The 24027-nt window shown below is 38.6% G+C and overlaps 1 protein-coding gene across 5 annotated transcripts in view; it reads left to right on the forward strand.

The window, feature by feature from the left end:
• Fbh1 (F-box DNA helicase 1) overlaps nt 1–24027 on the forward strand; it is a 49668-nt gene that overhangs the window by 13483 nt on the left and 12158 nt on the right. For 4 of the 5 annotated variants that reach the window (XM_076872810.1, XM_076872811.1, XM_076872812.1 and 1 more), the window contains 16 exons: nt 1122–1720; nt 5556–5686; nt 5792–5927; nt 7249–7439; nt 9928–10020; nt 10315–10406; nt 12261–12429; nt 13083–13305; nt 14108–14195; nt 14277–14363; nt 15220–15356; nt 19477–19576; nt 19667–19788; nt 21528–21603; nt 22192–22389; nt 22907–23032. In XM_076872810.1, coding sequence (XP_076728925.1) covers nt 1122–1720; nt 5556–5686; nt 5792–5927; nt 7249–7439; nt 9928–10020; nt 10315–10406; nt 12261–12429; nt 13083–13305; nt 14108–14195; nt 14277–14363; nt 15220–15356; nt 19477–19576; nt 19667–19788; nt 21528–21603; nt 22192–22389; nt 22907–23032 — 2568 coding nt within the window. The remainder of the gene's footprint in view (nt 1–1121; nt 1721–5555; nt 5687–5791; nt 5928–7248; nt 7440–9927; nt 10021–10314; nt 10407–12260; nt 12430–13082; nt 13306–14107; nt 14196–14276; nt 14364–15219; nt 15357–19476; nt 19577–19666; nt 19789–21527; nt 21604–22191; nt 22390–22906; nt 23033–24027) is intronic. The other variant, XM_076872813.1, reaches the window with a different exon arrangement.

Consider the following 24027-nt stretch of genomic DNA (forward strand, 5'->3'; position numbering starts at 1 on the left):
TGGGAACTACTGTAACCAATTTTAAGCTACATATTGTCTGATATTTAGTTTTTTTGTGTGTGTACAAGTGAACTTCTCATCTATGTTGTGAGTTCTGTAGCATTTGGAATATGGCACTAAGCATGTATTAGGATCCTAACTATTAGTGTGACTGAATCTGACAATTAGAAAATAGCAGGATTTAACCAGGCCTTATTGTCTTTAAAATTCAGGGTATCTATCAGAGGCAGTTATAATTGTTTTTTCCCCTAATGTGGAGGAAATATTAATTTCATTTCCATAAATTTAATTAAAGGTCAAGACTTCTTTCAGTTTATTCTCTTACTCTCCAAAGTAAGGATTTTGGCCATAGCCATTTAGAAAGGAATGTATATAGTTGTGTATTTAGTTGTATATTTATAAGGTGCTTACTTCATTGGCTTTTAAAAGTAATTTTTTTGAAGTCTGAAAATAGCGTGGGGATATGGGAAATCCCCATTTAGGCTTCATTACATGCCTGAAATGTCTGTGAGATCATGGACTGTCACTTTATATTTGTCTCAGAATTATGAGTACTTAGTAAATGGTGTTTAAATAAAGTATAGAAGAGATTAAATACCACTCTATATGAAAATAATTCTGATTTATTTTTTTAAAAAAATAATGCATCAGCTTCACAGGAGGAAATAAAAAGGGCTTCAGATGAGAAGAGTAGGACTTTCCAAACTTGATAACCTAAAGCATGTTCCTTTTTACTTACATAAAAGTAGACTTGCTGTAGTAGGAGAAAGCCAGGTCATGCCTCATGTGAGCAGATGTGTGAATGGGAGCAGTCGTTTCCTTTCTGTCCATTCAGGTGTCCCTTGTGCAATGTGTGACTTATTGCTTGTGTATATGTTAGCTATAAAGTTGGCCATCACACCACTAGAAGAGTGGTCTCCATCTATTTCCAAATATGTGTTTAGTACTCCTTTGAATTAGCTATTTATATACACGTCTGACCCATAAACATATCCTGGTCTCTTTCCTCTGTTTACATCAATAATGAACATTGTTGTTCAGTTAGGTTGTCTTGTTTGGATCAACTGCAGGTCAGCAGCCATGGATCATTTTTGTCCATTCTGTTTGCATTTTCTCTACAGGTCAAGGATGTCAGAGATACAGTCCTGAGTTCTTCCTAGCTGATCAGCGGCGGTGCACCAATGACATGGCCAAAAGCAGTTCTGTTGGCCAGGACAACTGTCAGGACTTGGAGGGTGACATGATATTTGCTGCAGAGAGCAGTGGTACCCTGCCTCAGGAAGGTGATGGAGAAGAGAGATTGGGTTCGTCAGGGTCTGCTCTGCCCCCCAGAAAGCGCTCTTGGTCCTTTGAGGAAGAGAGTAATAATGCCACAGGGACCAGCCACAGGGATGGAGTTGCTAAGAAAACCCCACGACATTTGTCATCATTATGCACAAGGCCTAGGGAGGTCAGGCAAGAGACAGAGGACTGTTTGTCACAGCGCTTTGCAGAGTTGGGAGAAACTGGCCAAGACATTGAGGACATTGGTCCTGACCCCATTCCTGACTCATATTATGGGCTACTTGGGACTTTGCCCTGCCAAGAAGTGCCAAGCCACATCTGTAGCCTGCCTAGTGAAGTCCTGAGGCACATCTTTGCCTTCCTCCCTGTGGAAGACCTCTATTGTAATCTGAGCTTGGTGTGCCACCTTTGGAAGGAGATAATTAGTGACCCACTGGTAAGTAAAGTACTGAGTTGAGTGAAAGTCCCTCTAAAAGCTTTCATATTAGCTTTATTTAATGATCTCTTCAGAAATGGTGGTTTTTCATTTCCTTTCAGAATAATGTCCATATTCCAAAGGGCATTTAATCTATTTTTGTCCCATCATTCCAGATGTGGAGCATGTTTTAAAAAAAAAAATAAGCTGGGCATGGTGGTACATGCTTATAATGCTAGTATCTTGGGAGATTGAGGCAAGAGGATTGATTACAAGCTTGAGGCCAGCCTCAGCAACTTAGTGAGACCCTGTCTGTAAATTTTAAAAGGGCTGGGTATGTAGTTCAGTGGTAAAGAGCCTATGGGGTAAATCCCCAGTAACATATACACACATACACACAGTAAATAAATAAAAATTAAATTATAATTAATTATAATTGCATAATATGTACTAAAATAATAATACTAATACAATCTCTAGGTTATGATCTCTGTCCCATTTTAATGTACCTGTATCAAATTTGATGAAATATTCACAAAATTGAAAGCTTGGGACTTTCTAGGTTCAGGCCTTCCGGCTTGTCCCCTATGTCATTCTAGTCTCCTTGTTCTGTTCATCTCAGCTCATCTCTCTGTTCTGTCTCAATTGTAAACTGCATGTTCCTGGCCCACCATGCCATGCTCTAAACTCCCCACCCCACTTGAAGGGTCCATTATATCTCTGTTCAAGGCTTAACTCTGTATTCACCATTGTTTCTCATTTCATCCTGTTGAGGTTAATCATTGTCTCCTCTTTGTGTTACTATAGCAATTTATACTTCAGTTAACATAATTTATCACATACTGTATTATAGTTTTAGACAGCTTTCTTCCCTACTTAAGCTTATTTTCTCACTCTTAGAAGCTGATGATTTAAGTTGGTTATTCCATTTGTTGAAAGCTGATTGTCTATTCATTTCTGCATTCTCCATTGTGTCCTACCATTTATATAGAGAGAACAGGTGATCATTGAGTGTTGCATTGGAATCACCTTTGAGTACCTGTTGAGATTGGTAGTGGGAACTTCTACTCTTAGAAAAAATTTCTTGATGCTACAGTTGGTCATATTATTGCTTTGGCTCTCTGTCCTATGTTCATTATCCCCCTTTCTAGTCCAGGTTTGGGTTCTTAGGTAAACCTGAAGACTAGAGAATGTTTTGCTAGCTTACCTATCCCTTAGACTACCTATCAGGGACAAGTCAGAAATACAGAGATTAAATCTCCCTTCAACATACTGATGTTTAAACATTTAGGGATGGAGTGCATATGATATATCAAGATAGAGAAAATTTTTCTTCTGAACAAAAGATTTTGGAGGAAATTTCAGCATCACTCCAGCTTCATTCTTTGCTCATGATCCTAGCTCCTACTTTCTTGAGAGAAATATCTTTCTGCTTTCATATGTGAATTCTGTTTATGTCATTGTATTTCTGTCTACTAGTTGAGCACTTTGGTGTGAACTCAGAAGTTGTAGGTGGAATAAGGGAGAGTTTTTTTTTTTTTTTTTCCATTCTGCTTGAGAAGATTCTTGGAGCAGTGTCCCAGTTTGTATTTACCTATTGAAATGGTAGATAAGGCTGATTTTATCATTATTAACAATGACATGATGTATTTATTTTCAGCAATCTGTCATAGTTCTCAGGCTCTGTTCTTTTAGTGTCTCTGTCTGGCTTTAATATCATGGTAATGCTTGCCTCATAGAATGAGTTTGAAAATGTTCCCTCGATTTGATTTTTGGGAAGAATATGAGGAACATTAATGTTGATTATTCTTTAAATGTTTGGTAGAATTCTCCATTAAAGCCATCTGGTCACAGGCTTTTCTTTGAGAGTTTTTAAATTACTAATCCATTTTTACTCATTGATCTGTTCAGTTTTTCTATTTCTTTATGAATTAGTCTTAATAGGTTGTGTTTCTAGGAATTTGTTTTCTTCTATTACTCAATTTATTGGTATATCATTGTTCATAGTACTCTTTTATAATCCTTTCGTGTAGCATCAGTTTTAATGTCCCTTATTTTATCTCGTATTTTAGTTATTTGAATGGTCTCTTTTAGTCTAGTTAAAGGCTTATTAAAGTTTTTTTGTTGTTGTTGTGGTGCTGGGGATTGAACCCAGGGCCTTGTGCATTCGAGGCAAGTACTCTACCAACTGAGCTATATCTCTAGCCCCCAATTTAATTTTTTAATTTTTCTTGCCTAAAAAAACCAGCACTTTGTGTTTTGTTAAATTTTTTTGTTTTGTTCTTCTACATTTATTTCTGTTTTGATGTTTTTTACACACCTCTCCCCTTCCCCCCAGTGCTGGGATCAAATCTAGGGCATTATACATGCTAGGCATGTCCTCTGCCACCATGCCACACCTCCTCTGATCTTTTTAATTTCCTTTCTTTGGCTAACTTTGGGCTTCTTCTTTTTCTAGTGCCTTGAGTATAGGTACAGTGTTCATTTCAGATCTTTCTTTTTTTTTTTTTTCCCAAGTGTAATTATAACTACAAACTTTCCTATCTAAGTGCTTTCATTGCATACCTCTGTGTTGTGCTTTCATTTTCATTTGTCTCATATATTTTCTAATTTTCTTTGTGACTTATTCTTTGACCCTTTGGTTGTTTTAAGCATGTGTTATTTAAATTCTATATAAAAATACTTATATATTTTCCAGATACGTTAATTTTTAGTTTCATCCCGTTGTTGAGAAGCTATCTTGTATAACTTCAATCATTTAAAAATTTTTTTGGGGGGGCTGGGGATGTGGCTCAGCGGTAGAGTGCTCGCCTTGCAGGTGAGAGACCCTGGGTTCCATCCTCAGCACCACATAAAAATAAATGAGTGAAATAAAGGTATTGTGTCCAACTAAAAAATAAATATTAAAAAAAAAACTTTTTTTAACCCTTTTTTAAAAAAATATTTATTTCCTAGGTGTAGATGGTCATAACACAATGCCTTTATTTTTATGTGGTTCTGAGGATTGAACCCAGGTCCTGCCTGTGCTAGGCGAGCGCTCTGCCGCTGAGCCACAATCCCAGCCCTTTTTTTTTTTTTTTTTTTTTAAGAGATACTTCATAATTCATTATTTTAAACTTTATTTTATTTTATTTTTATGTGGTGCTGAGGATCGAATCCAGGGCCTTGGACGAGCGAGGCGAGTGCTCTACCACTGAGCCACAACCCCAGTCCCATTTAAAACTTTTCAACACTAGTTTTATGTTGGGAACCATATATATTCTGCTGTTGTTGGGTGGAGCATTCTGAATATCTGTTAGATTTATGAGTCTGTAGTGTTGTTTCAGTACTGTTTCCTTATTCATCCTCTGTCTGGTTTCATCCTTTGAAATTAGGTGTTATTTCTTCCTTCAGTTCTGTCAGTATTTGCTTCATTTGTTTGTTTAAGAGCTCTGGTGTTTGATACATATCTATAATTGTATCTTCTTGGTAAATTGACCTTTTTTTTCATTATATAACATCCTTTAAAGTCTCATGTAACAATTTTTGACGTAAAATCTGCTTTGTCTCATATTAGTATAGCAACAGTTGTCATATTATTTTATCCTCATTGAAACTCTATTAGTGACTTGATGTTCCAGATATAGAAACTGAAACACTAGGTTTTCCCAGACTATAACTAGTTAGTGTTAGAAACAAGACCCAGTTCTAGTTTCTAACCAAACTTTGTATAATATTTCTACATGATCTGTTCAGCTTATAATTTGTGCCCTATAACTGCTTTTCAACTGGTAGAAGATTGTGTGGGTTTATGTAATCTACTTTGTACTAATCATTGCCTGCATGTTATTTTTGTTTTTGTATTTTAACTATATAGTTCATTCCTTGGAAAAAGCTGTATCATCGATACCTGATGAATGAAGAGCAGGCGGTTGGCAAGGTGGATGGCATCCTGCTGAGCTGTGGCATAGAGAAGGAGTCAGACCTGTGTGTGCTGAACCTCATACGGTGAGCTTCCTTCTTCTTATGAGGGAAATGGTTTTCCAAGTCCTTCCTCACACATCATTGCTTATGATCATCTTTCTTGTGGACTCTTCTCTGAATGTTTTACAGATACACAGCCACCACTAAGTGCTCCCCAAGCGTAGACCCTGAGAGGGTGCTGTGGAGTCTGAGGGACCATCCCCTTCTTCCTGAGGCAGAGGCGTGCGTGCGTCAGTACCTGCCTGATCTCTTCATGGCTGCTGGGGTGTGTTAAGAGGATCTGGGGGACAGGGGGGGATGGTGGCATCTTTTTTCCACTGGAAGAAAGTACATTGGTGATCAGGTTCAGTTGAAAATTATATTCATTTTCAAAACTTTTATGTATCCCTGAATGCTTGGAAGCATTAATCTTGTCATTGGTCACCTTAGAGAAAAAAGAGGCCATAAAATTGTAGATTCTTGAATTTGGAAGGGATTTTGCAGGAACATTTTCCCAGTCTGTTGAGGAATTCTCTGTGAAATATTCCTAAAAGGGGGTCATCTAACCTCTAAACACTCTCGGTAATAGAATTTCTTTACAAAACAGCTCATTCCATTGTCAGCTTTGGTTATTTGAAAGGGCAAAGAAATTTAAGGAAGGGTCTTGCTACCAACACAGTGAGGTAAGGAGAAACTGGAACTTCTCCTGAATCTCAGTCTGATTGCTTCTCACCCAGCTCAGGGGTTCTCATGCTTTGTCTTGGAAGGTACCTGCACCTTTTCCAGCATTCTGCCAGCCACATAGGACTAGAAGTCCTGGCATCTTTATCCCATTTCTTTCCTGAGTAAAATGATTGCAGATGGTGGTGCAGCACATTTTCTTTCCCAGGATTGTTGTAGCGAGAGGAAGATAGGACTTCTATTTCTTGGAATGCATTCTTTAACAAGGAGATGTTTGGTAATGTCAGAATGATAAAGATGTGTCCATTATTGATTATTCCTGCATTATTGAGCGGTTACTTAGATATTACTAAATGGAGCATTACTGTCTTCATAAATCCATTTTAAGTAATTTATTTACTGTTTAATGTTTAACAATTGTAAAATAATAACAAAAGTAAATTAACATCACAACTCTAGGAAGTTGTCAGTCTTGATGTCCTCCCTAAAGACTACAGTCTTCTTTTATATTTCTAACTTTTGTTCAGTACGGGTAGGAACTCGTTAGCCAATTACCCATTTTGATTCTGCTGAGTACTTGTGTACCTGAGGACTTACACTTACCTGGAGAGATGGGGAGATGAGAGGGAACTTGTGTTTTTAGAGTGTCATCTCTATGCAAGATTCTTTTAGATACGTTATATATGTTATTTAATTAAAGACAACAAAGATCTCAAATCCAAAAGCGAGGAAAAGAAGGAATTCAGGGCAGGAAAAAGTTCTCTTGTTTCCCATAGGTGATTTGAGAAGTACGGGCTCAGTTCTGATGAAGTAGGTAGCACGTGAACCCTAGACTTGGCTTTCCTCACTAGTTCTCTGGTGTGGTTCTTCCTGATTGTGGCCTGTGTCTGGGCCTCTCCTCCTATCTCTTGCACCTTGCCTTGCAGGGTGTTAATGTCTGGGCTTTGGTGGCAGCCATGGTGCTCCTCTCCAGCAGTGTGAATGACATCCAGCAGCTGCTCTTTTGCCTCAGGAGACCTAGCTCTACAGTGACCATGCCAGATATCACCGAGACCTTATACTGCATAGCCGTGCTCCTCTACGCCATGAGGGAAAAGGGGATTAACATCAGCAATAGGTAATGCCCTGGAAGGGATGAGACACTATGATAAGTGAGAAAGTCTCAGACTTGGTAATAGCCCCCATCCTGCCACTCACCAACATTAGTATCCAGCAACCATTAAAACTGGTTAGCTTCATTTTTTTTTTCCTCTGTAGATGAAGAGACTGGGAAGTTTCAGTGTGGAGATGCAGTAAGCATGCTTTATGAATATAAATTGTTACATTACTGTAGAATATCACTGAGGCAGATTTTATGTTCATGGGTATTGAAGCCTTAGGTGAAGTCCACTCATTAACAAGGGCTGTCTTTGTTCACACCTGACTTGTGTTTTCCATTTCTCACTCTTGTGCTGGATGTTACAAATTGTGGAAAAGTCTTATATACTTTATCACTTAGTGTAAGCAGGGTACTAGTATATGGGTTACTAATTCAGAGTGACTTCTGTGGTTTCTCTAGCAGAGTGCTGAAGTGTGCACAGGTCAAGGTTCAGAGGGATATGTGCATCCAGCAAATATTGAGCATTTGCCGCCTATCAGATAGTCATGCAGGCACTAGCAATTCACTGAAAAATATAAGATTCTTGTTCTAGTGATGGAAGACAAGTACATAAGTAAATGTGGAGCATTTTAGTGATAAGTAGTGTAGGGAAGATAGAAGAGAGCAACATGAGAGAGAGGTGGCAACCCTGTTTTATATTGCATGAAAAAAGCATTTCTCTGAGAAATAACATCTGAATGTCAAGGAGAAGCCATCGTTTTGAAGTTTGTAGTAGGAGCCTTTAAGAAAGGAATAGATCATTTAAGGGTCCAAAGGACAGAAATGAATTTGCAACATATAAGGAAGAAAAAAGCCTAGTGTGGCAAAGTGCAGGGAATAAGAGAGAGGCTCATGTAAGATAATGAGAGATGGGTGGGGAGTAGGCAAGGGAAGATCTTGTAGGCCACAGTTAGAATGAAACCCAGAGTGGATTGGCCTGTTCCTCTGTGGTGAAGCCAGGCGGCTCAGTAATGCAGCCGATCCAGAAGAAGCAGGAGAGCTCGCAGAAGATTGCTCTTCTCTGGGGAAGGATAGTGAATCCTGGAATGAGCCCCAAAAGAAACGTGACTGGCTATACCAGATGAACCGGTCATCCTTGGTCATGTATAAGGAGGGAACATTATTTGCCAGAAATGTCCACGTATTTGCTGTTTTTCTGATTTGAGTTTCATTTTGTTAACTGGTTTCTCCATGGCATCAAGGCAAGGGGCAAGAAACTTTATGATAGGACTCAGGTGGACAAATGTTGAATAATGTTCTTATATGCAAGTCTAGACACATGAATCATCTGCCTGTTTACATGGATATAGAAGAGGAGCAGGAGATATGTCTTAGCTCAGGCTGCCATAATGAAGTACCACAGAATAGGTGACTTAATCAATAGACATTTATTTTATGTTCTTGGCTGGAAGTCTAAGAATAAGGTGGCGGTATAGTCCATTCCTGATGAGGAACCAGCTTTCTGGCTTGCAGATAGTCACCTCCTCTCTGTGTCTTAACATGCAAGGAGTTAGAGCCTGGTGAAATCTCCTCTTATAAAGACAATAATCCTTTTGGATGAGGGCCCCAACCTTATAACCTCATTAACCCTGATTGCTTCTTTACACCAAACAGTCACATTTGGGGTTTGAGTTTCAATTTACAAGTTTCAGAGGGACATACAGTTTAGTCTGTAGTAATATGATAGTTGATTTTTGTTTCATTCATGTATGTCTTCCTGCTTTTCTGAAATAATGTGTTTCTTAAAGTATCTGTTGCATTAAAAAGAGTTGATGCCTGGACACTAGCTCCTCTCACTCTGGGTCAGCACAGTGTGCTTGGTTGTGGGAATTGGTGATGCAGGGAGTTTGGGCGTGTACATGTATAGATTTTGGATTAGCTTATGGTAGACTTAGTTTGACTTCTGTTGATTTAGCTTTGTCATCTTGGTGACTTGGAGGCTGCTTTGATTTCTTGTGTCTGTAATCATATTAGTCACAATAGCACCTTTCCTTTAGAAGCTTAAACGCTTCCAAACCAGCATTACTGTACAAAACATGGGCAGCAATGGAACTGTTTAGAAAGATGAGGACATTAGGTTTATCAACAAGGTTGTATAATGAGAAAGGGACTCTCATTGCTGGGAGCAGAGTTTATAGTTGTTTTCCCCTGGTTCTTACTGCTTCTTTGATTGTCTCTTAAGGTCACAGCTAGTGCTCTTGTTGCCTAAAGGGCATGTCCTGGTCTCACTCTCCTTTTGATGTTACACATAGAAGCAACGCACCTTTTTTAGAACTGTGTTTCCCTGAGAGTATGTTTGTCAGCTATAGAGATGATCTAAATTATTTTCTTTCCATCTTTGTCTCAAACGGTAATAGGTATTTTCTTTTTAGAAATGATAAAGAGTTTAAATACATCTGAGAAAAAATAAGATACAAATTATGACTTAAATTTGAAAGTCTCTAAATCTGATTTTGTTCCCCATTAGGATTCATTACAACATTTTCTATTGCCTGTATCTTCAGGAGAATTCCTGTACTCAGGCCACCAAAGTTCAAGAGGAACCATCTGTGTGGCCAGGGTATGTTTATATTATGAATGTTTGTGTGTGGTTTTTCTTCTGTTTGTGACTCTTTCTCATACACACATAAGGAAAGTTGTTTTGCTTTAATAGCTTTATTGAGGCATAATTTACATTATGTAAATTTCTGCCTTTGTAAGAGTGTATTTAGTGATTTTAAAGATTTACTGAGTTGTTTAACCAGCCTCACAATCTAGGGTATTTTTATCCCTCTAAGAGGAGGCCTGAGTCAACTTTCATTTATGCAGTTTGCCTATTTTAGGTTGTCTGATTTCTGTTCTTTAATGATTATAGAAAGAAGACCATCCAGCTTACACATGAGCAACAACTGATTCTAAACCATAAGATGGAGCCTCTACAGGTGGTAAAAATTATGGCATTTGCAGGTAAGGAGCTCATCTTAGTTTCTGGAATAGAGCATCAGGTTCACAATGTCATTGTTTCCTGCCTGTTACCACTACATCTCTATTGCTACCTGCCAGAACATCTGTACCTTGATTTTTTTTTTTTTTTTTTTTTTGGTGGTACTGAGCAAGGAACCCAGGGCCTCATGCTAGGGAAGCCCCCTAGCACTCAGCCACATTCCCAGCTCTGTACCTTTATCTTTTATCAAATTACCTTGATCAGATAATCTCAAAAATGATTGTCCAAGGACTCCTTGTTTTCTCTTATTACTCCAGGGAACATCCACACTGGAATTCCTATTTGGACAAGTAGCACATAGGAATTCGTTTTTGGGGTCTATCACTGGGATTGATTGAGCCAGCCATTTATCATTGCACATGTACAGTCACCATTTGCTTTTGGCAGAGGCAGGACATGTTAATCTGCTCAAAGGGTTTCAGTAGCTCCCTGATTTTGCAGGGTATTGTCTAAAGGGCCCTCCCTCCATGTGGTTCTAGCTATTTTCCTAAATATGTTGTCACTGTGGGTCCCTCAGATCAGCTGAGCTGATCTCCTTACAGTCTCTCAGGTACTTGGTTAGTCTTTTGTTTGAAACTTTGTGCTGTTTTCTTTATCTGTAATCCCTTCCTTCTACTATTCTTCTTGACTGTTCTGTTGACAACAATTTATTAAATGCCTTTAGTGTGCCTGCAGATTGCTTGTCCTAGCAACATTCTAAAAGGTTGTTAGTTATTCTTACTTTATGGATAAAGTAATTAAAGCTCATATTTGCTCCAGGTCAAATAAGCAAGTCAATGATAGAGCCAGAATGCAAAGCTTTAGAGAAGCTTCTCTTTGGAGAAAGATATGTCTTCTTCCCTTTCCTCTCTCGTCCCTGCTTTTTCTCCCCTTCCTCCCTTGCCCCCCACTTCACTTTTCTCCATCTTCTTTGCCATGCTCTGTTAATTTGCACCATCTGTTTCTTCTTGATTAAGCCTTCTTCAAGAGTTTGAGCTCTAAATATACATTTGCTGAACTCTAACTAATCTTCTTTTAATTACTTGGTCCCTGAATATTGAATAGTAACAATAGCCAACTCAGGTGTGTTTATCAGTATTCCACATGACTTCATCAATCTTCAGAACAGTCCTGTTAAGTAGAGTAAGAAGTACCATTTTTGTTCTTTGACAGGTGAGTTTTTTTGTTGTTTCTAACCCATATTCTTTTTCAATATACTGTGTTATCAATATCCTCTGATTTTGTTGTCACTTATTTCACCTTGTATTGGTATGTTATTCCCAACTAGATTGTAGCATATGTTTTTTAATATCTCATATTGCTTAGCATGCAGCTAAATATAGAGTAGACGCTCAATAAATACTTATTAAATTAAAGGTAGATGAAATAACTGAATAATTGAAAGAATCATGGAGAGGTGAAATAGACAAGAGAGTTCAGAATAGATCAGAAGAATCCTTGAGTCCCATTTACATATTCTTCTTTAGAGGTTTAAATGGCAGTTAGGTTGGCCATAGCTGCCCTTTACTGAGTTCCTGCTGCTGGGTAGTTGATGATTAATTTTGCCCTTATAAATGTCACAGTTCAGTGTCCCCACATATTGCTAAGGAGCAAACTGAAGCTCCAGCAAGATCTGCTGGAGACAAAATCCCAGCCCACCTTAATCTGACTTAAAATTTGCTGCTCTCTTCGTGGCACCACTTTTATCAGTATTGAAAACTTGTCCCTGTCTTGGTCTCAAGCCTGAGGTGGGATAAGTCTGAACAAGACCTTATGGGCATCCTTTGGCATGTTTTCCCTGGTCAGAGGGTCACATCCTCTCCTCTTGGCTTCCACAGGCACTGGGAAGACCTCTACCCTGGTCAAGTACGCTGAGAAGTGGTCTGAGAGCAGGTTTCTGTATGTAACGTTCAACAAGAGCATCGCAAAGCAGGCTGAGCTCGTTTTTCCCAGCAATGTCATCTGTAAAACCTTTCATTCCATGGCCTATGGACACGTTGGGCGGAAGTGAGCATTGCCAGGGATGGTGTCATTGTCAGTTCTTTTGCTCTTTTCGCATGATGATTATTGATCACATATGAACTTGCCCCATAACTCTAAGAAAATGTAATGCTGTTATCTCTGTTTGCAGGGAGGAGATAGATAGCTCTACTGATATGTACTTTTATCCTGTAAAATAATTTACATATAGCAGTACCTTATTGAGGGTGCATTCATTTTTCTGAAACTGAAGCATAGGAAGTCAAAATGTCTTGTTTAAAATTCAGGCTATCCTATATCCTGATTAGTTTTTGACTTTCCTTGAAAAGGTGGGTGGAGAGAAGGCTCAGCTGAGGTTTCATGGACATGAAGGTTTCAAGAAGCTTTGAGTCCTTTTGGGAGTCACTTAAGAGTATAGACCATACCTTGTGATGATGGTATCTCTGTGAACTGATCCTCTTCTAGGTTGTGGTATGTGATTTCCTTAAAGCCTGGTGTAAGCCCTTTCAAATCAGACATGGATCTTGCAGAACTCCTATAGCTTTTAAACATTGTGTCTCACCTGTATATAACACCTGGAGTGACTTTGTGGTGTCTCTGGAAATAATGGGGGAGACAGGGAGACACTCAGCACATTTGCAATAAAGCCAATTGCTAATCATTTGGGATGTGCATTACAGGTACCAGCTGAAGAAGAAGTTGAATCTCTTTAAGTTAACACCCTTTATGGTTAATTCCGTCCTTGCTGAAGGGAAAGGTGGATTCATAAGGGCCAAGCTAGTGTGTAAGACTTTAGAAAACTTCTTTGCTTCGGCTGATGAAGAGCTGACAATTGATCATGTGCCTATTTGGTGTAAAAACAGCCAAGGACAGAGAGTCATGGTTGAACAGAGTGAGAAGCTGGTAAGTATCTAAATGTCTTAAACATTAGCAGTCTGGTATGGTTTCTGTTTTTTCACTTCTTTAGAACTGCTCATAGGAAGTTGAAGATAAGCAGGTAAGTCTGTGGGCCTTTCCTGACACCTGTGAATTGTATGGTATTCATAGACATCTCACTTAATCCTTGTAGTAGTCCTCCCTTTTAACAGATGAGAACAGGTATTGTGTGACCTCCCACAGTTTATAAGAGCTGGTTGTGAGATGTTCTGGACCCAGAATCTGATCTTATATATAGATTTACTAGTGGAAAATCTATATCTTCTATGACGCTATCTTGTCTTTTCAATTGTTCGTCATTTAAAAAAAATTTTATTAATTTTTTGGTACTGGGAATTGAACCCAGGGCACTTTATCACTAAGCTGCATCCCTAGACCTTTTTATTTTTTATTTTGAGATAGGGTCTAAATTGCTGAGGTTGGCCTCTTACTGGGCTTATAAGTGTGGACCACTGTGCCCAGCCTTTGCATTCTTTTTTGAATTAAAGTATCAGTCATAAATTTAGAAAAACATTTGGACTATTTTGTTGTGTCAGCTGTTGTGATCTCTAATCTTTTCTCTGCCATGCCTGGATGGCTTTAACTTACCACTCATTTCTGTCCTCTAGACCCTTCCTGAAGTTCAGACATTACTGTGGGATCCTAGGAGTTTAAGGAGGTGCCTCCCCTCTCTGTTTTGTGATGATGCCTTTGCTCCTCTAAGTGAAAATGTAATTTTAGTCTTTTCTGGGCCCTTAAACTTTGGTTTACTATATCACATGCTTTCTAGAATGGTGTCCTTGAAGCAAGCCGACTCTGGGACAACATGCGGAAGCTAGGGGAATGCAAAGAAGAGGCTTACCAAATGACTCATGATGGTAGGCAAGTTTCCAGACATTGGTGTCTTATAAATACAACTGCTTCCCTTGTGAGTTATAACTCTTGCTCCCTTCTTTCAGGCTATTTGAAACTCTGGCAGCTGAGCAAGCCTTTGCTTGCCTCTTTTGACGCCATCTTTGTGGATGAGGCCCAGGACTGTACCCCAGGTGATAAACTATTCAGGACATCAGTAGTCTCAAATACGTAGAAACAGCATCATGATTATGTAAGAGGACATATGTGTGGAATAAGTTGATTATTCTTATATGTGATAAAGAAGAGGAACAAATACTAGTCATTCAGAAATTCCTTTTATTTGACTTAGGAGTTGTCTTGTTTCCCTTACCCAGAGCAGGTTTATCTTTCTCCCTATGTTTTGCTGAAATTGTTCTTAAAATGTTAACTGAGTAGGGCATCAGATGATATGATAGGGACTTAAATTTATGCTAAGTAGGAAAAGGTGGGCAATTTAGAGTGAAATTTGTTTTGTGTTGTATATTTCTCTTTTTTATGTTTTTTTTTAATTGTAGTTGGACACAATGTCTTTGTTTTTATTTATTTATTTTTTTATATGATGCTGAGGATCCAACCCAGGGCCTTGCATGCACTAGGTGAGCACTCTACCGCTGAGCCCCAGCCCCTTGTGTTGTAGATTTCTAAAGTGGCTACCAGAGAATAGACAGTATTATGAACATGATTTTTAGGTAATTTTGGGGTGTTATTAAAGACTGAGGACAATTTATCTCATTTTTTATTTCCCTCTTATATTTCTTAGACTCTATAGTTCACTTAGGACTAAAAGTAATCTGCATTCCAAGGACCAGGAAATATTCTTTTTTCCATTACAGAATTATTTTTTTGATTGAATGCCTGTTCTGCAGGAAAAGACAACTTTGTTGTCCATTGTTGGCTGGCTTAGTTTTGTGAAAGCATTTTTATGCTTTTCTTTCTTACATACAGTTTCTTTTTGCTATGTATGTTGAACTCCTTAAGATTTCTCACTATTTGCTTTATTGGTTTCAGCTATCATGAATATAGTTCTATCTCAGCCATGTGGGAAGATCTTTGTAGGGGACCCACACCAACAGATCTATACCTTCCGTGGTGCAGTCAATGCTCTGTTCACAGTTCCCCACACACACGTCTTCTATCTCACACAGGTAAGAGCTCTGTCTGCTTCTGAGTCCCCAGGAGCATATAAGCAAGCATTGTATTTATCCTCCTAGTTTTTTATGTGCCAGGGACTGTGCAGGTAATATGCTAGGTTCACAGTACATAGCCTGTCCTTACTGCTAAGCAGTAGTTCTCAAAGCGATGTTCTCGGGAGGTCAGCAGAGTCAAAACTTTTCATAATAGTTATTTGCCTTTTCTGCTTTGTTGACACTTTGTGCTAATGAATCAAGGCCTTGGCACCAAACTGGACTAGCAGTTACATTCTTTCAATACATTCAGAGTTAAAGAATATAAAAAAACATTTCACTTAAGAATGACCTTCGTGATGAAGCAAGCCATAATGATTAAATTTCATGACCTGATGACCCTTGAGTACATCTCCTTAATATTCTGTGTGCCAACGTGAGAAGTACATATAAAGCATTTCCACTAAAGATTGAAGCCCATTGGTGTCCTAGGAAAAATACTGTTTTAGTTGAGTTGTGGGCTAATCTTTTTTTCTTGTATGGTTTTTTACTTGAAAGAATAACTGACAGACCATCTGTGGTTATTTGGAATTGAGTGTTGGCATTTTCTCAAAGATGAGTGAGATGAGCAGTGACTTCAGGAAACTAGATAAGTGTGTGTTGCCAAAGATAAAATGCTTACTTTCAAGTAAAATTAAAATTGAGCAAACCATGCATCTGCCACAGTGAATATGACATACTCACAGTGTCTGCAATTATGCAAAAAGGTGATGAAATATTCTTACCTTTCCTATTAAACATTTGTGTGAGGCTGAATTTGCTTCATAAACTTCAGCCAAGATAATGTATCACAACTGACTGAATGCAGATGTAAGTATGAAATGCTGGGTGTTGAAGATTTGTTAAAAAAAAATGCTACTGTGCCCTCTTGTTAATTTTTTTTTGAAAAATATACTTATGATTTTAAAAAGTATTCTTTACACTATCACTCAATGCGTTTTTATGATTTTTAAATGGATTCAAGTGTCTGCTGTGGTATAGCTCACATAAATAAGTTCTTTGGAGGTCTAAGTATTTTGTGAAAATGTGAAGGGTCCTGAGACTAGCTGTTGAGAATCATTGCTTTTAATAAACTCTCTATCCCTAGAGGAGATGTGTGTCGTTTGTATTAAAGTGTAAACTCCACTGTTTTGTTATGTTATTGAGAGGTCTGTGGACTTCTCTGTGACTATTCTGTTGAGTTCCTATCTGCTGTAGTGATTTAGGGTGGCATTAGTTCAGAATAGTTTTGTTTTTAATTGACATTATTTTTTTTGGAACAATTTCAGATTTACAAACAACTTGAGGTGATAGTACAGAAGGTTTTCATATACCCTGTCCTCAATTTCCCCTACTTTTTTAAAAAATATTTTTTTTTAGTTTTAGGTGGACACAATATCTTTATTTTTTTATTTTTATTTTTTATGTGGTGCTGAGGATCAAACTCAGTGCTTCATGTGTGCTAGGCGAGCACTCTACCACTTGAACCACAATTCCAGCCCCTCCCCCTCCCCTACATTTTTTTTAAATTGATTTATTAAATATACGACAGTGGAATGCATTTCAATTCTTATTATGCACACATATCACAATTTTTCATATCTCTGTTGTATATAAATTATGTAGACACCCAATTCGTGTCTTCATACATGTACTTTGGATAATGATGTCCATCACATTCCACCATCCTTGCTAATCCCCTGCCCACTCCCTTTCCCTCCCTCCCCTCTTCCCTATCTAGAGTTAATCTATTCCTCCCATGCTCCCCCTCCCTACCCCACTATGAATCAGCCTCCTTATATCAGAGAAAACATTCGGCATTTTTTTTTTGGGATTGGCTAACTTCACTTAGCATTATCTTCTCCAACGCCATCAGTTTACCTGCAATGCCATGATTTTATTCTCTTTTATTGCTGAGTAAAATTCTATTGTATATATATGCCACATTTTTTTTTTATCCATTCATCCACCTCCCCTACAAATAATGAACATGTATTGATACATCATTACAAAACTAAAGTCCATAGTTTATTCAGATTGTTAGTTTTTGAGTAGTGTCTTTGGCTGGTCCAGGATCCCATCTAGGGTAACACATTACATGTAATCATGTTTTATTTGGCTTTTCTTGGAAAAGACTGTGATAGTTTTTCAGACTTTCTTTGTTTTTGATGACCTTAATAATTTTGAGAAGTACTGGGCAGATATTTTTAACGTGCTCTGTACTGGAATTTGTTTTTAAATTTTTTGTTTTAATTAGTTATACATGACAGTAGAATACATTTATGCACTTTGATATATCATACATAGATAGGATATAATTTCTTATTTTTCTGAGTGTACATGTTGTAGAATCATATTGGTCATGTAGTCACATATATACATAAAGTAATAATGTCTGTTTGGTTTTCTCTCTTATCCCCACATCCCCTCCCCTCCTCTCCCATCACTTCCCTCTATCTAATCGAAGGTAACACTAGTCTTCTCTAGTGCCCCCGCCACCTTATTGTGAATTAGCATCCACATATTAGAGAAAACATTAGGCCTTTGATTTTTTTTGGATTGGCTTATTTCGCTTATTCTCCAACTCCATCTGTTTACTGGCAAATGCCATAATTTTATTATTCTTTAAAGCTGAGAAATATTCCATTGAATATATATGTACCACATTTTCTTTCTTCGTTCTTCTACTGAAGGACACCTAGATTGGTTCCATAGTTTAGCTGTTGTGAATTGAGCTACTATAAACATTGAAGTAGCTGCATTACTGTCGTATGCTAATTTTAAGTCCTTTGGGTATAAACTGAGGCGCGGGACAGGTGGGTCAAATGGTGGTTCCATTTCAGGTTTTCTGAGGAATCTCCATACTGCTTTCCATAGTGGTTGTATCAATTTGCAGTCCCACCAGCAACGTATGAGTGTACCTTTTTCCCCACATTCTTGCCAACATTTATTGTTGCCTGTATTCTCAATGATTGCCATTCTGGCAGGGGTGAGATGAAATCTTAGTTTTGATTTGCATTTCTCTGATTGCTAGAGATGTTGAACACTTTTTCATATATTTGTTGATCGATTGTATTTCTTTTTCTGTGAAGTGTCTGTTCACTTCCTTAGCCCATTTATTGATTGGGTTATTTGTTTTTTGATGTTAAGTGTTTTGAGTTCTTCAGATATCCTAGAGATGAATGCTTTATTGGAGGTGCATGTGGTAAAGATTTTCTTCTGATCCATTGGCTCTTCCTCACATTATTGATTGTTTCCTTTGCTAAGAAGTTTTAAAATTTGAATCCATTTCATTTTTGATTCTTGATTTTATTTCTTGTACTAGAATTTTTGAGGATTTTTTTTTCCTCATGGTTACACTAGGGTTCTAGTTTAGGGAGGAAGGCCACAGAGGTAAAAGTGACATTTTTATCACATGGTATCAAAGGTTCACATTATCATTATGGGGTAGGACTGGATATTGACCTTGATCGTCTGGCCAGGGTTGTGTTTGTCAGGTTTCTCCACTGTAAAGCTGTTCTTCTCCCTGCTGCATGCTGGGGAAGGAAGTCCCTATACTGAACCCACACTTGAGAACCAAGTATTGGAATATCTTTATAAACTATTTGGAATTGTGAAAGTACATCTTTGTTCCACATATATATTGTTATTCTCTTCTGGTAGCAAGGAAATGGTAAAATAAAAGTGTTTGGAAAAGATTAATCTAGCAGAGGGGGAGAGAATCATTTGTCAGGGAGGAGATTGGAGGTAAGAGGCCAAATAGGTGAGACGTGAAGTATGTTAGTCCAGCAAAGCTAGTGGCAGGAATAAGAAAAGATAATATAGATAGGGTGATAAAGCATTGTCAAAATTTGGTTATGGGGGTAAGTGAAGAGAGAAATAGGTCATTTCAGGGTTTCAAGATAGAAAGTGCTATCATTAACACTTAGATAAAAAGTTAGTGATTTTTTGATTGCCAGGCTCCTGTTTGGGTACAGATAGTTTTATTTATTGGGAATTTCCACACCCACTTCCTATGTAGAATGAGTCAGGCCTTGGCAGTGATAGAAGTGAGCCCACATGCATTGAGGTGGGTTGCTAATTCCTTTTATTTTTCCAACAGAGTTTTAGATTTGGTGTGGAAATAGCTTATGTGGGAGCTACTATCTTGGATGTCTGCAAGAGAGTGAGGAAAAAGACTTTGGTTGGAGGAAACCATCAGAGTAAGGTTTTCAGTAGCTCTTCTTTTGTTAACAAAATTAGATATCCTTTTTGTTTTGATTTGTCATTGAGTTTGTGCTCTTTCTTCAAAGGTGGCATTAGGGGTGATGCAAAGGGACAAGTGGCTCTGTTGTCTCGGACCAATGCTAATGTGTTTGATGAAGCTGTACGGGTGACTGAAGGAGAAGTACCTTCAAGGATACATTTGATTGGGGTAAGAGTAAATCTGTGTTGACTGTTTCATTCACAGAAACATTACAGAGAAACATAGCCAATGAAAATGTTCAACCTCATTAGACTGATAATGCAGGAAAGCATTTGGGTTTTTGACTCTTCACCAGGCTGCACTGAGACTCAAGTCTTTACTTCTGGCCACTCTAATTATGCTAGTAAAATATTCCTAATAACTGAAACCCCATAAAGACTGAGGATCTTTTCCTCTACTCTTTGAAAAATGAAGTTCTTCTTTAAATTTGACTGTGCAGTCAGGCTGCTGGCCACCTGTGGTTTTTCTGATTGTGTGTTGTCAATTAGTATGAGAACAGCTGAGCTGACAGCACCAGTTACTCTGCAACACATGGGGTTCAACACCTGGGTTCTAGCTCTGGCTCTGTCACTGACCTGTGTGGCTTGGGGCAAGTCACAACTTCTGTGTGCCTCATTCTCTCCATCTCTAAGGTAAAAACAGTTCCTTTCCTTTACCTGTTTCACAAGGAAGTTAGGATTAAATGACATGTTTACAGCACTCTTAACTCTGAAGCAGAACTATGATTATAAGTTACTTATTTATGAAAAAAAATATTTTTCAGGGCCTACTATGTGCTAGACACTCAGTAAATAGTGAATGAAAATCAAATAGTGTTTTAATTTTTCTTTCTTTTTTAAATAAAAATGATATAATCATGTTATAGAAACTTTGGGACTAAAAGTAAGAATCATAAAATCCAAGTATTTTATATAATAATTATGATTTTTGCGAATTATTATTGTCTTTGTCCTTAATGTGTGTTTTTGCATAAATGGTGTGCGTAAAAATGCATACGATTTTTCACTCAACACATAGACTTATTTTCTTTCATTGCTGTTGTGATGGCTTTATAATATCCTGTAGAAGACACAGTGTAATCTAGCCACTTTCATTATTGTAAGAGAATAATATTTTTTGGAATCTCTATGCCAGGCATGATATAAAGTAAGTTGTTTTCATTCCCTCTCTTACCTCTATTCATTGCCTGTCTCATGTGTTATTGATCACATCTCTAGTTGTGAGGTATAATATACATAATTTTATTTTAGTGTCCTTTTTATGTCAGTGTTTTACATGTCTCTCCTCAAAATATGAAAAGCCCTCGGAATGAGGAGCCCTTGTCTTACGCCTCCTGTGCCAGGCATGGTGTGCCACAAGTGATGGAGCCAGGCCAGTGCTCAGCAGGTCCTCCTCAGGTAGAACAGTGTTAAGCCATGGCATAAGCAGGCCCTTCCTCTAAGAGCCAGCTTTTAGAATCATAGAATTATCTGGACCTTTAGGTATTTTCTGGTTCTTTCTCAAAACAAACAGTGGTGGTAAGAACTCAACCCTTTGGATTCAGTTATCATTTGTATTCTTCCTTGCAACCATTTCACATTCCTGGAGAATAGACTTAAATTGCCCTTTTATTGATGAGGAAACAACGTGCAGCTATATTTTACCTTTGTTAAAAACACATGAAGAATTTGAGGTAGAAGGTACAACTTAAAATTTGATAATTCTGAGTTTCCAGGCCACATTATATCCCAATGCTTTGCAGTTATGAAGTTCCCCACTCACTGTGATGCTTTGGGTGCAATTTGAGATACATTTCCAAGAAACCACCTCATTTCAAAATCCCACACCCACATTTGCTTTATTTTGTTTTGTTAAGAAAACAAAACAAAACAAAATAAAACAAAAATCCCACCAAAAAACTTTTTCAGGGGATTAAATCATTTGGATTGGACAGAATCATTGATATTTGGATCCTTCTTCAGCCAGAGGAAGAACGGAAGAAACGTGAGTACCTACCTGGCTTTGGAGCAATGGAAGGCAGCTTTGGAGAGACAGGGATGGGGAAGGCACAGGTCAGTCTTGGACAGTGTTCTTGTCCTTCCTGAGAAGGGCAGCTAATGTTACTCTTTTCCCTTGAAGAGGGGGATGCTTGAAGCCTCCGGTTTTTAGAGGTACTGACAAACTTTTCCAGGACCACCTCTTGGTGGTCTCATTACTTGCCAGCATTAGTCCCAGAGGCTGTCTTCCCCGACATCGTTCTGTATGCCTGGGCAGCTTTACACATTAATGTTCTGTGTGGGCCCCAGATGATATGTTCTGGTATTTCTATGGTGCTTTCCTTTCCCTTTTCATGACGCTATCCCAGATCCCTGTGAAGTAGGTGAGGATCTAGAGTATAGGGCTCTGGATCCTCAGTTGGAGACGGAGAGGCTGCTGCACTGACTTGCCCAGGGACACACAGTGAGGTAGTGATGCAGTCAGGACTGGAACCTGGGTCTTCCACATCTCAGAGCACCCACTGTTGTGTTGGTTAGGAATGTGCAGCTAGAGTCAGGGGAGCCTGCACCTGCTGACTATGTGTGTTCTCCTCAGAAAACCTCATCATTAAAGACAGATTCATCCGAAGGTGGGTACACAAAGAAGGCTTCAGTGGCTTCAAGAGGTACGTGACTGCTGCTGAGGACAAGGAGCTTGAAGCAAAGATCGCGGTGGTTGAAAAGTATAGCACCAGAATCCCAGAACTGGTGGAAAGGATAGGAAAGTGCCATATAGAAGACTGGGACTTTGCAGGTGAGGAAAGCACTTGGTTCTTGCCTCCCTTCAAGAGGAGGTGGGATGTTCTTCTTACCTGCATGAAATAGCTATGATCTTGGATGGCTGTTTATGAGAAAAGGGACAAGGCCCCAGGTTCAATTCCCATCTCCACATAAAATAAATAAGTACTAAATAAGTAGAAAGGAGAGCCATAGGGCTCTTTATTGCTGTTCCGCTTCCAAGTCAGTAGAATGGGATTTTCTAGTCCTAGCTCCTCCATCTGTGATGTTAGGCAAACCAAGCAGCCTCTTCTGGGCCTCTGCCCTACCTGTGTAACACGCAGGGGTAGGACAGTCACTCTATGCTACAGATGTGATTCCTGAGGTACTTCTGGGACTCATTTTCTACTTTTCTTCTCAATCCCCTCCCCTCCTACTTTTTGGGCCCTAGTTTCCTCCTCCTCTTCCCACAGAGCTGCATGCAGAAAACAAACTTTTCTCTGTTCTTTTCCTTCAAAGTCCCCATCTAACTGAGCACTGTATTTTTGTTCTAGAGTACATTTTGGGCACTGTGCACAAAGCCAAAGGCTTGGAGTTCGATACCGTGCACGTTTTGGATGATTTTGTGAAAGTGCCTTGTGCCAGGCATAATCTTGCCCAGCTTCCTCACTTCAGAGTTGGTAAGGACATTGGTTGCTCTTGGGATACCCTTAGTACTAGTAGTTAGGAGGTGACTGGATGGCTCCTTGTAACTGCCTTGGTTTTGATCAGGTGGTTGTGGCCTCCTGGTAGATTTCTTTTATGAGAAGAGAAACACCTCCTAGTTCTAAACTTTTGACTCTTAACACTATGGTTCTTAGAAAAATCAAACTGTAAACTGTCACAGGGCCTCCCCTCTCAGGGTTATGCTCACAGTGGCCCTGCAACACACATCTCTTCACCTTCACGTTGTCATCAGCAGCTATTAGGTGCCCCCGCTTCAGAAAAGCTTTTAAAGCTTTCCATTCATGTGCTTTCCAAGGTGTTTTTTCTTTCGTTAATTCCCTTTCCTTTTATTTAAAAAAATCATAAAATCATAAGAAGTTGAGCTAGCACTCTATCATTTGTCTACTTTTTAATAAATTTATACTCAAGGCTAGTTGTTAAACTCTAAACATTGGTACTTTGTTTGAATTTGAATCTTAGAATAAAAACATTTGAAGTGATGAAAATAAAAAACTGACATTCCTTCTCTCTAGCGACTAGCCATAAGAGTGGAGAGACAACCATAAATCAGAACATAAATCAGAGTGGAAGAAGGGAGTAGGTACTGTTGAGAGAGATCATCTGGTTTTGCGGGGATGAGGGGGCAGATATTTATTTTGCTGCTACTATTTCTCCCCCTTCTGGTTTATATTTACATACTTTTTTTCTTTCTTTTTTTTTTTTTTTTGTATCAGGAATTGAACTCAAAGGCATTCAACCCCAGAGCCACATCCCCAGCCCTATTTTGTATTTTATTTAGAGACAAGGTCTCACTGAGTTGCCTAGCACTTCACTTTTGCTGAGGCTGACTTCGAACTTGTGAGCCTGCTGTCTCACCCTTCTGAGCCCTTGGGATTACAGGCATGTGCCACCGTGCCTGGCCATACTTTTTTTTTGATGACTGCTTTTTTGAGATACAATCTCCATGCCA

Source organism: Callospermophilus lateralis, chromosome 13 (assembly GCF_048772815.1).
Source record: "Callospermophilus lateralis isolate mCalLat2 chromosome 13, mCalLat2.hap1, whole genome shotgun sequence".
Lineage (NCBI taxonomy): Eukaryota > Metazoa > Chordata > Mammalia > Rodentia > Sciuridae > Callospermophilus > Callospermophilus lateralis.